At 47.1% G+C, this 17188-nt stretch overlaps 1 protein-coding gene across 2 annotated transcripts in view; it reads left to right on the top strand.

Annotated features, from left to right (window-relative positions):
- ZBTB6 (zinc finger and BTB domain containing 6) overlaps positions 1 to 16915 on the top strand; it is a 78192-nt gene extending 61277 nt beyond the window's left edge. For both annotated transcript variants that reach the window (XM_063936943.1, XM_063936942.1), the window contains one exon: positions 14022 to 16915. In XM_063936943.1, the coding sequence (XP_063793013.1) occupies positions 14032 to 15291 (1260 nt within the window). In that variant the 5' untranslated portion in view covers positions 14022 to 14031 and the 3' untranslated portion in view covers positions 15292 to 16915. The remainder of the gene's footprint in view (positions 1 to 14021) is intronic.
- The last annotated feature ends 273 nt before the right edge of the window (positions 16916 to 17188 follow it).

The following is a 17188-nucleotide window of genomic DNA, read 5'->3' as shown; positions in this document are numbered from 1 at the left end:
GTTTGACGAGGAAGGCTATGTGGAAACAGAGCGGGAGCAAATGAATGTGGTGTCTCCGCCGACGGCGCCGACACCTGATTGGATGGATATGTGGAAGGTTTTAAATGATAATGTTAATTCCTTGCATAAAAGGTTGGATAAAGCTGAAGCCTTATGACAGTCAGGGTCTCAGCCCGTGCCTGATCCTATGTCGCAGAGGCAGTCAGGGTCTCAGAAGCGCCCACTATCCCAAATTGTTGACACAGATACCGACATGGATTCTGACTCCAGTGTCGATTACGATGATGCAAAGTTACAGCCTAAATTGGCTAAATCCATCCGTTATATGATTATAGCAATTAAGGATGTGTTGCACATCACAGAGGAAACCCCAGTCCCTGACAAGAGGGTTCATATGTATGGGGAAAAAAAGGCAGGTGGTGACCTTTCCCCCTTCACACGAGCTAAATGAGTTATGTGAAAAGGCTTGGGAATCTCCAGATAAAAAACTGCAGATTTCCAAACGGATGCTTATGGCGTATCCTTTCCCGCCAACGGACAGGTTACGCTGGGAATACTCCCCTAGGGTGGACAAAGCTTTAACACGCTTATCCAAGAGGGTAGCCCTGCCGTCACAGGATACGGCCACCCTCAAAGATGCTGCGGATAGAAAGCAAGAGGGTACCCTGAAATCCATTTATACACAAACAGGTACCTTACTGAGGCCAGCGATCGCGTCGGCCTGGGTGTGTAGTGCTGTAGCAGCATGGACGGACACCCTGTCTGAGGAACTTGATACCTTAGACAAGGATACTATATTAATGACCCTGGGGCATATAAAAGACGCTGTCCTATATATGAGAGATGCTCAAAGAGACATTAGTCTACTGGGTTCTAGAATAAATGCTATGTCGATTTTCTGCCAGAAGGGTCCTGTGGACTCGGCAATGGACAGGTGATGCCGACTCAAAAAGGCACATGGAGGTTTTACCTTACAAGGGTGAGGAATTGTTTGGGGAGGGTCTCTCGGACCTGGTCTCCACAGCTACTGCTGGAAAGTCAAATTTTTTGCCATATGTTTCCTCACAACCTAAGAAAGCAGCGTATTACCAAATGCAGTCCTTTCGATCACAGAAAGGCAAGAAAGTCCGAGGTGCGTCCTTTCTTGGCAGGGGCAGAGGAAGGAAGCTGCACAACGCAGCTAGTTCCCAGGAACAGAAGTCCTCCCCGGCTTCCACTAAATCCACCGCATGACGCTGGGGCTCCACAGGCGGGGCTAGTCCCGGTGGGGGCGCGTCTCCGAAATTTCAGCCACAAGTGGGTTCACTCCCAGTTGGATCCCTGGGCAATAGAGATTGTGTTTCAGGGATACAAGCTGGAATTCGAAGAGATGCCCCCTCACTGATACCTCAAATCGGCCCTGCCAGCTTCCCCCCTCGAGAGGGAAATAGTGTTAACTGCAATTCACAAATTGTATCTTCAACAGGTGGTGGTCAAGGTTCCCCTCCTTCAACAAGGAAGGGGTTATTATTCGACCATGTTTGTAGTACCGAAACCGGACGGTTCGGTCAGACCCATATTAAATTTAAAATCCCTGAACATATACCTGTAAAGGTTCAAGTTCAAGATGGAATCGCTAAGAGCGGTCATCGCTAGCCTGGAAGGGGGGGATTTTATGGTGTCTCTGGACATAAAGGATGCGTACCTTCATGTCCCCATTTATTCACCTCATCAGGCGTACCTCAGATTTGTGGTACAGGATTGTCATTACCAATTTCAGACGTTGCCGTTTGGTCTCTCCACGGCACCGAGAATATTTACCAAGGTAATGGCGGAAATGATGGTACTCCTGCGGGATCAAGGGGTCACAATTATCCCATACTTGGACGATCTCCTCATAAAAGCGAGGTCAAGAGAGCAGTTGCTGATCAGCGTAGCACGCTCTCTGGAAGTGTTATGACAACACGGCTGGATTCTAAATATTCCAAAGTCGCAGTTCATTCCTACGACTCATCTGCCTTTCCTGGGCATGATTCTGGACACAGACCAGAAAAGGGTTTATCTCCCGATGGAGAAGGCTCAGGAACTCATGACACTGGTCAGAGACCTATTAAAACCAAAACAGGTGTCGGTGCGTCACTGCACTCGGGTCCTGGGAAAGATGGTGGCATCTTACGGGGCCATTCCCTTCGGCAGGTTCCATGCGAGGACTTTCCAATGGGATCTACGGAACAAGTGGTCCGGATCACATCTACAGATGCATCAGTTAATCACCCTGTCCCCTAGGGCCAGGTTGTCTCTCCTATGGTGGCTGCAGAGTGCTCACCTTCTGCAGGGTCGCAGGTTCGCCATCCAGGACTGGATTCTGGTAGCCACGGACGCGAGCCTCCGAGGTGGGGGAGCAGTCACACAGGGAAGAAACTTCAAAGGTCTTTGGGTCAAGTCAAAAAACTTGTATTCAAATCAACATCCTGGAGCTGAGGGCCATATACAACGCCCTTCGGCAAGCGGAAACATTGCTTCGCGACCTACCGGTTCTGATCCAGTAAGACAACATCACCGCAGTGGCTCATGTAAACCGCCAAGGCGGCACAAAGAGCAGAGTGGAAATGGCAGAAGCCATCAGGATTCTCCGCTGGGCGCATTTTCAGCAGTTCATTCCGGGAGTGGACAACTGAGAAGCAGACTTCCTCAGCAAACACGACCTGCATCCAAGAGAGGACTTCTTTAGGATGCCTTCGCACAGATTGCAAGTCAGTGGGAACTGCCACAGATAGACGTGATGGCGTCCCGCCTCAACAAGAAGCTACAGAGGTATTGCACCAGGTCAAGAGACCCTCAGGCAGTAGCTGTAGATGCCCTAGTGACACCGTTAGTGTTCCAGTCGGTCTATGTATTTCCCCCTCTTCCTCTCATACCCAAGGTGTTGAGAATGGTAGGAGGGAGAGGAATGAGAACAATCCTCATTGTTCCAGATAGGCCACGAAGGACCTGGTATCTGGATCTGCAGGAAATGCTCACAGAAGATCAGTGGCTTCTTCCTCTAAGACAGGACCGGTTGCAACAGGGGCCATGTCTATTCCAAGACTTACCGCGGCTGCGTTGGACGGCATGGCGGTTGAACGCCGGATCCTAGTGGATCAGGGTATTCCGGATGAGGTCATTCCTACGCTAATAAAGGCTAGGAAGGACATGACATCTAAACATTATCACCGTATATGGCTAAAATGTTTCCTGGTGTGAGGCCAGGAATGCTCCTACGGAAGAATTCCATCTGGGCCGTTTCCTTCACTTCCTGCAAACTGGAGTAAATTTCGGCCTAAAATTAGTATATATTAAGGTTCAGATTTCGGCCTATCCATTTTCTTTCAAAAGGAATTGGCCTCTCTCCCTGAAGTACAAACTTTTGTGAAGGGAGTACTGCATATTCAGCCTCCTTTTGTACCTCCGGTGACGCCTTGGGACCTTAACGTGGTGTTAAGTTTCATTAAGTCAGACTGGTTTGAACCACTTAAAACGGTGGAGTTGAAAAATCTCACTTGGAAGGTGGTCATGTTATTAGCCTTGGCTTCGGCTAGGCGAGTGTCGGAATTAGCGGCTTTATCACATAAAAGCCCCTATCTGGTTTTCCATATGGATAGAGCGGAATTGAGGACCCGTCCACAATTCCTGCCAAAAGTGTTTTCATCCTTTTCATATGAACTATTGTGGTGCCTGTGGCTACGCGTGACTTGGAGGATCCAGAGTCCCTTCATGTAGTCAGGGCTTTGAAAATTTACGTGGCCAGATCGGCTACAGTCAGAAAAACAGAAGCACTGTTTGTCATGTATGCACCCAACAAGATTGGTGCCCCTGCTTCAAAGTAGACTATTGCTCGCTGCATATGTAACACGATTCAGCAGGCGCATTCTACGGCGGGATTGCCGTTACCTAAATCGGTCAAGCCCCATTCCACTAGGAAGGTGGGCTCTTCTTGGGCGGCTGCCAGAGGGGTCTCAGCGCTATAGCTGTGCCGAGCTACTACTTGGTCGGGTTCAAACTCCTTTGCAAAGTTCTATAAGTTTGATACCCTGGCTGAGGAGGAACTCCTGTTTGCTCAATCGGTGCTGCAGAGTCATCCGCTTTCTCCCGCCCGTTTGGGAGCTTTGGTATAATCCCCATGGTCTTTACGGAGTCCGCAGCATCCTCTAGGACGTAAGACAAAATAAGATTTTAAACCTACCGGTAAATATTTTTCTCGTAGTCCGTAGAGGATGCTGGGCGCCCGTCCCAAGTGCGGACTACTTCTGCAAGACTTGTATATAGTTATTGCTTAAATAAGGGTTATGTTATAGTCTCATCTGTCTTGGACTGATGCTATGTCGTTTTCATACTGTTAACTGGATAGTATATCACAAGTTATACGGTGTGATTGGTGTGGCTGGTATGAATCTTGCCCTTGGATTAACGAAAATCCTTTCCTCGTACTGTCTGTCTCCTCTGGGCACAGTTTCTCTAACTGAGGTCTGGAGGAGGGGCGTAGAGGGAGGAGCCAGTGCACACCAGATCTAAAGTCTTTCTTAAAGTGCCCATGTATCCTGCGGAGCCCGTCTATCCCCATGGTCCTTACGGAGTCCCCAGCATCCTCTACGGACTACGAGAAAAAGATTTACCGGTAGGTTTAAAATCTTATTTTTCCAAAGTCACAGTTGGAACCGACGACAAGATTATCTTTTCTGGGGATGATACTGGACACAGAAGTACAGAGGGTATTTCTTCCAGTAGAAAAGTCTCTGGAAATCCAGAGAATGCTCAAACAAATTCTGAAACCAACACAAGTGTCGATTCATCAATGCATTCGGTTGTTAGGAAAGATGGTAGCGGCCTACGAGGCCATACAGTTTGGCCGATGCCATGCCAGAGTATTCCAGTGGGACCTGTTGGACAAGTGGTCCGGATCCCACCTACACATGCACCAGAGGATAATCCTGTCATCCAAAGCCAGAATTTCGCTCCTGTGGTGGCTACACAGTTCTCACCTACTAGAGGGACGCAGGTTCGGGATTCAGGACTGGGTCCTAGTAACCACGGATGCAAGTCTCCGAGGCTGGGGAGCAGTCACACAGGGGAAAAGCTTCTAAGGAAGATGATCAAGTCAAGAAGCTTGTCTTCACATAAACGTTCTAGAATTGAGAGCCATTTACGATGGCCTTCTACAAGCGGTACATCTTCTTCAAGATCAACCCGTACAGATCCAGTCGGACAATGTAACAGCGGTCGCGTACATTAACCGTCAGGGCGGAACGAAAAGCAGAGCGGCGATGGCAGAGGTGACAAAGATCCTCCTCTGGGCAGAAAGACATGCAAGAGCTCTGTCAGCAACTTTCATTCCGGGAGAGGATAACTGGGAAGTGGACTTCCTCAGCAGAAACGATCTCCATCCAGGAGAATGGGGCCTCCACCAAGAAGTCTTCGCAGAGGTGACAGGTCTTTGGGGAGTTCCTCAAGTAGACATGATGGCATCTCATCTCAACAAGAAGCTTCAGAGATATTTTCAGGTCGAGAGACCCTCAAGCAATAGCAGTGGATGCACTACTGACCTAGTGGTTGTTTTGGTCGGTGTATGTCTTCCCTCCACTTCCACTAATACCAAAAGTTCTCAAGATCATAAGAAGAACAAGGGTTTGAGCGATCCTCATTGTCCCGGACTGGCCAAGGAGGGCTTGGTATCCAGATCTTCAGGAGTTGCTCATAGAAGATCCTCGGCCTCTTCCTGGGGCTGTGCGTATATAGAGACTTACCGCGGCTACGTTTGACGGCATGGCTGTTGAGCGCCGGATCCTAGCCCGAAAGGGTATTCCCAAAGAGGTCATTCCCACTCTAATTCAGGCCAGGAAAGGGGTAACGTCTAAACATTACCACCGCATTTGGAGAAAATGTGTCTTGGTGTGAATCCAAGAAAGCTCCAACGGAAGAGTTTCAGTTAGGACATTTTCTCCAGGCGGGTGTGGATGCGGGCCTATGATTGCGGTCAATCAAGGTCCAGATTTCTGCCTTGTACGTTTTCTTTCAGAAACATTTGGCCTCCCTTCCAGAAGTTCAGACCTTCATGAAGAGGGTTCTGCACATCCAACCTCCTTTTTTGTGCCTCCTGTGGCACCATGGGATCTTAACGTGGTGTTGCAGTTCCTTCAATCGGATTGGTTTGAACCTCTCCAGGAGATAGAATTGAAGTTTCTCACTTGGAAAGTGGTCATGCTGTTGGCCTTGGCATCTGCAAGAAGGGTGTCCGAGTTAGGGGCCTTGTCTTACAAGAGCCCTTACTTGATCTTCCATGAAGATAGGGCTGAGTTATGAACTTGTCAGCAATTTCTGCCTAAGGTGGTTTCAGCCTATTGTGGTGCCAGTGGCTACTGACACCTTCGCTGCTTCAAAGTCTCTGGATGTGGTCAGAGCTTTGAGAATTTGTCGCAAGAACAGCTCAGATATGGAAATCAGAGGCTCTGTTTGTCCTGTATGTTCCCAAAAAGATTGGGGGTCCTGCTTCTACGCAGACTATTGCGCGCTGGATCAGAGGTACGATTCAGCACGCTCATTCCACGGCAGGATTGCCATTACCGACTTCGTTAAAAGCCCATTCTACTAGAAAGGTGGGCTCCTCATCCTGGGCGGCTGCTCGGGGGGGTCTCGGCTTTACAACTTTGCAGAGCAGCTACTTGGTCAGGGACAAAACGTTTGCTAAGTTTTACAAGTTTGACACCTTGGCCGATGAGGACCTCAAGTTTGGTCAATTGGTGCTGCAGGGTCATCCGCACTCTCCCGTCCGTACTGGAGCTTTGGTATAACACCATGGTACTGAAGTGGACCCCAGCATCCTCTAGGACGTATGAGAAAACTGGATTTTAATACCTACCGGTAAATCCTTTTCTCCTAGTCCGTAGAGGATGCTGGGCACCCAACCCAGTGCGTACTTCACCTGCAGTTGTTATTTCGTTGTAGTTACACAAGTGTTGTGTTAAAATTATTTTCAGCAGGTTGCTGCAATAGTTCATGCCCATTGGCATGTGTTATGTTGAATGCCATGTTGTGCGGCATGGTTGGAGTGTGAGCTGGTATGAATCTCACCGTTGACTTAAAAGTAAATTCTTATGCGAAATGTCCGTCTCCCTGGGCACAGTTCCTATACTGAGGTCTGGAGGAGGGGCATAGAGGGAGGAGCCAGTTCACACTCTGAAAAAGTCTTAAAGTGCCCATGGCTCCTGCGGAACCGTCTATACCCCATGGTACTGAATTGGACCCCAGCATCCTCTACGGACTAGGAGAAAAGGATTTACCGGTAGGTATTAAAATCCATTATTTGGGGGGGATCCTTTTACATTGAGCTGCTACCTAGTTTATCCCAGCAATTACCCGGGTTATTACTGCAATCTGAAAGCGGTATACGTGTTGCATTCATTAGAAGCTTAAGTGTTAAATTATCTTACTGTTGTTCTGAAGCAGCTTAGTTATGCTAACCTCATGGGGTCCCATGTCCTGAATTTGAATCTAGGGGCTTATTTGTCAAAATGGCCCAAATCGCGGAAATTATAGTTGTTGTTTTTTTTCTTTACAGTGCTAAAACTTATTGCCAGCATATTGCCTAGGCTGTTCAGACAATACTGGTATTAAACAGTTAACTTTGCTGGTCCAATTTCTGTAGTTGTGCTCATAAGTAAAGTTTAGAATTTTGGTTCCACTAATGTTACAAAGAAATACAATTTAAATATATTTGTAAGGCACACAGTGCTCTTCAGTGTCCGACAAAGGGGAACACTGCACACACAAAAGTGGGGACATACTAGGTAGGCAAAAATGCACATCTGGAAATCAAATGGAGGGAGGACTGTGCTCTTTATATGGACAGAGTCAGAATAAGAGACGTGAGTGGAATTCAGACTCTGATTAGGGCCGTAGTGAGTATGTACTCATGTTAGTAGTAAATAAAAAGTATAAAGAGGCAAGTTTTCTGTTTTGATCTATGCATTGAAAACATCCTTTCTCTGACGTCCTAGTGGATGCTTGGTACTCCGTAAGGACCATGGGGAATTGACGGGCTCCGCAGAAGACTGGGCACTCTTAAAAGAAAGATTAGGTACTATATCTGGTGTGCACTGGCTCCTCCCTCTATGCCCCTCCTCCAGACCTCAGTTAGAATCTGTGCCCGGCCAGAGCTGGATGCACCCAGTGGGCTCTCCTGAGCTTACTAGAAAAGAAAGTATTTGTTAGGTTTTTCATTTTCAGTGAGATCTGCTGGCAACAGACTCACTGCTACGAGGGACTGAGGGGAGAGAAGCAAACCTACCTGCTTGCAGCTAGCTTGTGCTTCTAAGGCTACTGGACACCATTAGCTCCAGAGGGATCGAACACAGGGCCCGACCTCGATCGTCCGTTCCCGGAGCCGCGCCGCCGTCCCCCTTGCAGAGCCAGAAGACGGAAGAACCAGGAGAAAATCGGCGGCTGAAGACTCCGGTCTTCAATAAGGTAGCGCACAGCACTGCAGCTGTGCGCCATTGCTCCCACAGCACACCACACGCTCCGGTCACTGGTGGGTGCAGGGCGCTGGGGGGGGGCGCCCTGGGCAGCAATATGTATACCTTTTTGGCAAAATGCACATAATACAGTTATAAACTGTATATGTGCCTAATCCCCCGCCATAAGTATTATTAAAAAAGCGGGAGAAGCCCGCCGCTGAAGGGGCGGGGCTATCTTCCTCAGCACAGCCAGCGCCATTTTCTCTTCACAGCTCCGCTGGAAGGACGCTCCCCAGGCTCTCCCCTGCAGTATACACTACGAGAAGGGTAAAAAAGAGAGGGGGGGGCACATAAATTTAGGCGCAAAAGGTGATATAAGCAGCTATTGGGGGAAAATGAACTTTGTGTTAGTGTAAATCCCTCTGTTATATAGCGCTCTGGTGTGTGCTGGCATACTCTCTCTCTGTCTCCCCAAAGGACTTTGTGGGGTCCTGTCCTCAGTCAGAGCATTCCCTGTGTGTGTGTGCGGTGTGTCGGTACGGCTGTGTCGACATGTTTGATGAGGACGCTTACGTGGAGGCGGAGCAGGAGCCGATAAGTGTGATGTCGCCCCCTGCGGGGCCGACACCAGAGTGGATGGATATGTGGAAGGTATTAACCGACAGTGTCAACTCCTTGCATAAAAGGTTCGATGACGTAACAGCTTTGGGAAAGCCGGCATCTCAGCCCGCGCCTGCCCAGGCGTCTCAGAGGCCATCAGGGGCTCAAAAACGCCCGCTCAGATGGCAGACACAGATGTCGACACGGAGTCTGACTCCAGTGTGGACGAGGATGAGACAAATGTACAATCCACAAGGGCCATCCGATGCATGATTACAGCAATGAAAAATGTGTTGCACATTTCTGACATTAACCCGGTTACCACTAAAAAGGGTATTATGTTTGGGGAGAAAAAGCAGCCAGTGACTTTTCCCCCATCTGATGAGTTAAATGAATTGTGTGAAGAAGCGTGGTGTTCCCCAGATAAAAAATTAGTGATTTCTAAGAGGTTACTAATGGCGTACCCTTTCCCGCCAACGGACAGGTTGCGTTGGGAAACATACCCTAGGGTGGACAAGGCGCTCACACGCTTATCAAAAAAGGTGGCACTGCCGTCTCAGGATACGGCCGCCTTAAAGGAGCCTGCGGATAGAAAGCAGGAGGCTATCCTGAAGTCTGTGTATACACACTCAGGTACTATACTGAGACCTGCTATTGCTTCAGCATGGATGTGTAGTGCTGCAGCAGCATGGTCTGATACCCTGTCAGATAACATTGATTCCCTTGACAGGGATACTATTTTGCTAACCATAGAGCATATTAAAGACGTAGTCTTTTATATATGAGGGATGCACAGAGGGACATTTGCCGGCTGGCATCTAGAATTAATGCAATGTCCATTTCTGCCAGGAGAGTATTATGGACTCGGCAGTGGACAGGTGATGCTGATTCTAAAAGGCACATGGAAGTTTTGCCTTATAAAGGTGAGGAATTGTTTGGGGACGGTCTCTCAGACCTCGTATCCACAGCAACAGCTGGGAAGTCGACTTTTTACCTCAGGTTCCCTCACAGCCTAAGAAAGCACCGTATTATCAAGTACAGTCCTTTCGGCCTCAGAAAGGCAAGCGGGTCAGAGGCGCGTCCTTTCTGCCCAGAGGCAGGGGTAGAGGGAAAAAGCTGCACCAGACAGCCAGTTCCCAGGAACAAAAATCCTCCCCTGCTTCCACTAAGTCCACCGCATGACGCTGGGGCTCCACAGGTGGAGCCAGGTGCGGTGGGGGCCCGTCTCCGGAACTTCAGCGACCAGTGGGTTCACTCACAGGTGGATCTCTGGGTTCTACAAGTGGTATCTCAGGGATACAAGCTGGAGTTCGAGGCGTCTCCCCCTCGCCGTTACCTCAAATCAGCCTTACCAGCTACTCCCAAGGAAAGGGAGGTAGTACTGGCGGCAATTCACAAGCTGTACCTTCAGCAGGTGATAATCAAAGTTCCCCTCCTTCAACAGGGACGGGGTTACTATTCCACAATGTTTGTGGTACCGAAACCAGACGGTTCGGTGAGACCCATTCTAAATTTAAAATCCTTGAACACTTATATAAGGAAGTTCAAGTTCAAAATGGAATCGCTCAGGGCGGTTATTGCAAGCCTGGAAGAGGGGGATTTTATGGTGTCACTGGACATCAAGGATGCTTACCTACATGTCCCCATTTACCCACCTCACCAGGAGTACCTCAGGTTTGTGGTACAGGACTGCCATTACCAATTCCAGACGTTGCCGTTTGGTCTGTCCACGGCACCAAGGGTATTTACCAAGGTAATGGCCGAAATGATGATACTCCTTCGAAAGAAGGGGGTTATAATTATCCCGTACTTGGACGATCTCCTTATAAAGGCAAGGTCCAAGGAGCAGTTGTTAGTCGGAGTAGCACTATCTCGGGAAGTGCTACAACAGCACGGCTGGATTCTGAATATCCCAAAGTCGCAGCTGGTTCCTACGACGCGTCTGCTGTTCTTGGGCATGATTCTGGACACAGAACAGAAGAAGGTGTTTCTCCTGGAGGAGAAGGCCAAGGAGTTGTCATCTCTGGTCAGAGACCTCCTGAAACCAAAACAGGTGTCGGTGCATCACTGCACGCGAGTCCTGGGAAAGATGGTAGCTTCTTCCGAAGCAATTCCCTTCGGCAGGTTCCATGCAAGGATCTTTCAGTGGGATCTGTTAGACAAGTGGTCCGGATCGCATCTTCAGATGCATCGGCTGATCACCCTGTCCCCGAGGGCCAGGGTGTCTCTGCTGTGGTGGCTGCAGAGTGCTCATCTTCTCGAGGGCCGCAGATTCGGCATTCAGGACTGGGTCCTGGTGACCACGGATGCAAGCCTCCGAGGTTGGGGGGCAGTCACTCAGGGAAGAAACTTCTAAGGACAATGGTCGAGTCAGGAGACTTCCCTACACATAAATATTCTGGAACTAAGGGCCATTTACAATGCCCTAAGTCAAGCAGAACCCCTGCTTCAAAACCAGCCGGTGCTGATTCAGTCAGACAACATCACGGCGGTCGCCCATGTAAACCGACAGGGCGGCACAAGAAGCAGGATGGCGATGGCAGAAGCCACAAGGATTCTCCGATGGGCGGAGAATCACGTGCTAGCACTGTCAGCGGTGTTCATTCCGGGAGTGGACAACTGGGAAGCAGACTTCCTCAGCAGGCACGACCTCCACCCGGGAGAGTGGGAACTTCATCCAGAAGTTTTCCAGCTGATTGTAAATCGTTGGGAAAGGCCACAGGTGGACATGATGGCGTCCCGCCTCAACAAAAAGCTAAAAAGATATTGCGCCAGGTCAAGGGACCCTCAGGCGATAGCTGTGGACGCTCTAGTGACACCGTGGGTGTACTTGTCGGTTTGTGTTCCCTCCTCTGCCTCTCATACCCAAGGTACTGAGAATAATAAGAACTATACTCATCGTTCCGGATTGGCCAAGAAGAACTTGGTACCCGGAACTACAAGAAATGATCTCAGAGGACCCTTGGCCTCTGCCGCTCCGACAGGACCTGCTACAGCAGGGGCCCTGTCTGTTCCAAGACTTACCGCGGCTGCGTTTGACGGCATGGCGGTTGAACGCCGGATCCTAATGGAAAAGGGCATTCCAGTTGAAGTCATTCCTACGCTGATAAAAGCTAGGAAGGAGGTGACAGCAAAACATTATCACCGCATATGGCGAAAATATGTTGCTTGGTGTGGGGCCATGAAGGCCCCAACAGAGGAATTTCAGCTGGGTCGATTTCTGCACTTCCTACAGTCGGGAGTGACTATGGGCCTAAAATTGGGATCCATTAAAGTCCAGATTTCGGCCCTGTCTATTTTCTTTCAAAAAGAACTGGTTTCACTGCCTGAAGTTCAGACGTTTGTTAAGGGAGTGCTGCATATTCAGCCCCCTTTTGTACCTCCAGTGGCACCTTGGGATCTCAACGTAGTGTTGGATTTCCTAAAATCACATTGGTTTGAGCCACTTCAGACCGTGGAGTTGAAGTATCTCACGTGGAAGGTAGTCATGCTGTTGGCCTTGGCCTCAGCTAGGCGTGTGTCAGAATTGGCGGCTTTGTCCTGTAAAATCCCATATCTGATTTTCCATATGGACAGGGCAGAATTGAGGACTCGTCCCCAATTTCTCCCAAAGGTGGTATCAGCGTTTCATTTGAACCAACCTATTGTGGTGCCTGCGGCTACTCTGGACTTGGAGGATTCCAAGTTGCTGGACGTAGTCCGGGCCCTGAAAATCTATGTTTCCAGGACGACTAGAGTCAGAAAAACTGACTCGCTGTTTATCCTGCATGCACCCAACAAGCTGGGTGCTCCTGCTTCAAAGCAGACTATTGCTCGCTGGATCTGTAGCACGATTCAACTTGCACATTCTGCGGCTGGACTGCCGCATCCTAAATCAGTAAAAGCCCATTCCACGAGGAAGGTTGGCTCTTCTTGGGCGGCTGCCCGAGGGGTCTCGGCTTTACAACTTTGCCGAGCTGCTACTTGGTCGGGATCAAACACTTTTGCAAAATTCTACAAGTTTGATACCCTGGCTGAGGAGGACCTTGAGTTTGCTCATTCGGTGCTGCAGAGTCATCCGCACTCTCCCGCCCGTTTGGGAGCTTTGGTATAATCCCCATGGTCCTTACGGAGTACCCAGCATCCACTAGGACGTCAGAGAAAATAAGAATTTACTCACCGGTAATTCTATTTCTCGTAGTCCGTAGTGGATGCTGGGAGCCCGTCCCAAGTGCGGACTTTCTGCAATACTTGTATATAGTTATTGCTTAACTATAGGGTTATTGTTCTGAGCCATCTGTTGAATGAGGCTCAGTTGTTGTTCATACTGTTAACTGGGTATAGTTATCACAAGTTGTACGGTGTGATTGGTGTGGCTGGTATGAGTCTTACCCTGGATTCCAAATCCTTTCCTAGTAATGTCAGCTCTTCCGGGCACAGTTTCCCTAACTGAGGTCTGGAGGAGGGGCATAGAGGGAGAAGCCAGTGCACACCAGATATAGTACCTAATCTTTCTTTTAAGAGTGCCCAGTCTCCTGCGGAGCCCGTCTATTCCCCATGGTCCTTACGGAGTACCCAGCATCCACTACGGACTACGAGAAATAGAATTACCGGTGAGTAAATTCTTATTTTTATTAATGATTTTGTTGTCTTATAGACATTGAACAGGGCAGCTATAATGGTAGTAAAAGCATGTGCTAAATAGGCTTCCTCATGCTTCAAGTTATCACTGTAATCCCTTTCTCATTTTGGGAAAAGCAAATATTCTCTTTGCCCTTTTAAAAGTATTATCCTAAATATCAATGGATCATAGGCAAAGACACCTAACTTAATAAATGCACCCAAATAGGAGAGTAGCGGAGTCGTTAAAGAGGATATAATGGTTTGTAAAGGGAACGTGATAGAAAATGCTGTAGTTGACGGTTTAGTATCATCTGCATTCTTCTATTTTCATGTTTGTTTTGTTTTCTTCAGGGCTGTCACCATGTCTGACTCCGACATCCTCCACTTTCGATTTGAGCAGCAAGGAGATGGTGTTTTGCACAAGATGAATATTCTCAGAGAGCAAAATCTGTTTTGTGATGTTTCTATATACATCAATGATGCAGAGTTCCATGGACATAAAGTTGTTTTTGCCGCCTGCTCCACATTCATGAGGGATCAGTTTTTACTGAATCAGTCAAGGCAGGTTCGTATCACCATACTGCAGAATTCAGAAGTGGGACAGAAATTGCTTCTTTCCTGTTATACTGGGGTTCTGGAGGTAAGGAAAAAAGAGCTTCTGAAGTATCTGACTGCAGCCAGTTATCTGCAAATGGTTCACATTGTTGAAAAATGCACAGAAGCTCTTTCACGGTACTTACAAAGTGAGACTGCTGACAATAAGGAAGCATTGCAGCCAGCCAAAGATCCTCCTTGTGAAGCTGAAATAGGATCCGCCAACAGTCAGGGTAAAGATTGCGACATCATTGAACTGTCAGATGACATCCAGCTGAATTTGGACTACCAGATTAAGAAGGAAGGAAATGATCAGAGCGATTTGCAGAGCCATGTGTCTGAAAAGAATGATCTTTCTGCAGTGGACATGGATTATAAAGACAATGATATATGCATTTTCAGGATGGGCTCTGTGTCTGACGATGCAAACCATGTAGCGAGTGAGCAGTTCCCCCAGCCTTGCACGTCTTCTAAATCAAACATGTATTTTTCGGACACTCAGCACTCCATGATTAACTCTACTGTCGAAAACCGCATGAATGATCTGCCAGGCAGTCCGTATCAGAGTTTCCAGGATGGTGGTACTCCACCTTCTGCCATGATGCATGGCCTTCAAAGTCCCGCGGAAGGGACGTGCTCATGGAGACATCAGTGTCCTAAATGCCCTCGTGGATTTCTACACTTGGAGAACTACTTACGACACTTAAAGATGCACAAACTGTTTTTGTGCTTGCAGTGTGGAAAAACCTTTACGCAGAAAAAGAACTTGAACAGACATATCCGTGGTCACATGGGTATCAGGCCATTCCAGTGTTCTGTGTGTTTGAAAACATTCACTGCAAAAAGTACACTTCAAGACCATCACAATATCCACAGTGGGGACCGTCCATACAAGTGTCATTGCTGCGACATGGATTTTAAGCACAAATCAGCCCTAAAAAAACATCTTAATTCAGTACACGGGAGGGGTGGGGGAGATAAGCCAAACTTGGACTCCATTACTAAAATAACCATAGATTATGATTAGGGTGCACTGGAGAAGCTACACGTATTGCTGAGGGATATTATTATTATTATCCTTTATTATTATTATCCTTTATTTATATGGCGCCACAAGGGTTCCGCAGCGCCCAGAAGTGGTGAGGGACAAGATATCGGATCTGGCTTAGGTCAGTGGCACATTATATAGTATTTAATTCACCATCATCAGCGGCACAGTACATAAATGTCCTGTACCCACTTAAACAAGGCAACAATTGTTGTTTAGTATACACTAAATTAAGTGTTAGGTTGTGTTTTTGCAAACTGCTGAATTAAGACTTTCCTCTATCTGTCAAAAGGTTTAGATAACCCCCATTTTTCCAGTTTTTATTGGAATTTATGCAGTTCCATGTCTGTGTACTGTAACATGAAAGCATAGCACAAATAACTAGAGATAAAACAAAATTATGGAATCATTTTATTTAACAAATTGTAATCTAAATTTTTGACATGAAAAGTAGTCGCCTATTGCAGATATAACTGCCCTACACTGTTGCAGAAGCTCCCACAAATGTGTTGTACTTGTAGGTAGTTTGCTTTGGTGTCGCCCTTCTGTCCAGTTCATCCCAAACCAGCTTGTTGGAGTTTTATGCTGGAGACTGTACTGGCCGCTCTGCGATTTGGAGCCTGCAGTATCATTTTGTTGTTTTCCCAGAAATTAGCCTTGAGGTACCGTATGTTTTGGGAGTTATTTTCCTGTATGATAAACCCTTGGATCAACTAGTCATAGACCAGAGGATATTGCATGGTGCTGCAAAATGCTGTGGTAGCCATCTTGGTACAGGGTTCCAGTCCCTTTGTGCAAGTCAAGTACTTGGGATCCAGCAAAAGAGCGCCAGACCATCATGTTAGTTTTTTTTTTAACCTCCTATAAATGCACCACTTACCTTTTGTCAAAATTCAAAGTGGTAAACTCAACTTAAATAGCTTGTATTTCAATAAAAACTGGGGGTGTACCCATACTTTTGACCTCTAGGGGTTATGTACTAAAGGTAGATCTTTTTATTTATTTGATTTTTGTCAATTTGAAAATTAATCTAAATCGTTGTTTGTCTTCCAGTGTTAGAACACACTTATTAATATTTAAAAATGTGTTAGTAAGTGTGTTTTAGGCTCTAAAACCCAGCATCAGTTGAGATCGATTTTCATTGAATAAAAAACTGAGAATCGACCTTCAGTAAATATACCCCATAGTTCAGTGGTTCCCAAACATTTTTTTTTTTTTTTTTTAAATCACGGCGCCCTAGAGTGTCGGAATTTTTTTCACGGCAGTCCTAGGCCAAAAGTTTCTTATTGAGAAATTTAGAAAGAAATGTTAAATTAAGTAAATTGTGTTTTGATGTCATCCTTGGGTTCAGTTAAGTGGTGAGGGACAAGATTTTCTTCTGTTTGTCCATATGTTTTATGTTTGGCAGCCACCAGCACTGATTTTGCCTATTACATTGCCCATAACCTTTTTTAATTGGTCTTGGACCACCAACCCAGGGCACGGGCATACAGTTTGAGAGCCACTGCCATAGTGTGTAATCACCAAAGTACACTATTGTTTACCTACTTTAGGATTTTACTTGCCAAATGAAAAAAAAGAAAGAATAAAGCTACTTTTAGTAGATTGTTGCTGTTACTGTAGACCTCTCTTTGCTTATTCTGAAAGTGCTAAATATAGCAGTTCCTAACAGCCAAACATGCAATAACCTAATACCCCTTTTAGAGGTCTGCAAACAGTACATTACCTTATGAGCACTTTCAAGGTCAAACATTGCTTCAACATGACGCTTAAAATAAATCCATTGAGGGGAAGAGGATGTATTGTTTTGAAATAGAAAAGTGACGTATTCCATACTATGGCACAGATCTGGTGGGTGCTCTATCTGTTGGCTGTA

The sequence above is a fragment of the Pseudophryne corroboree genome, chromosome 8 (assembly GCF_028390025.1).
Source record: "Pseudophryne corroboree isolate aPseCor3 chromosome 8, aPseCor3.hap2, whole genome shotgun sequence".
Lineage (NCBI taxonomy): Eukaryota > Metazoa > Chordata > Amphibia > Anura > Myobatrachidae > Pseudophryne > Pseudophryne corroboree.
The sequence above is the reverse complement of the archived record's forward strand: the minus strand, read 5'-3'. Positions and strand labels throughout refer to the sequence as shown.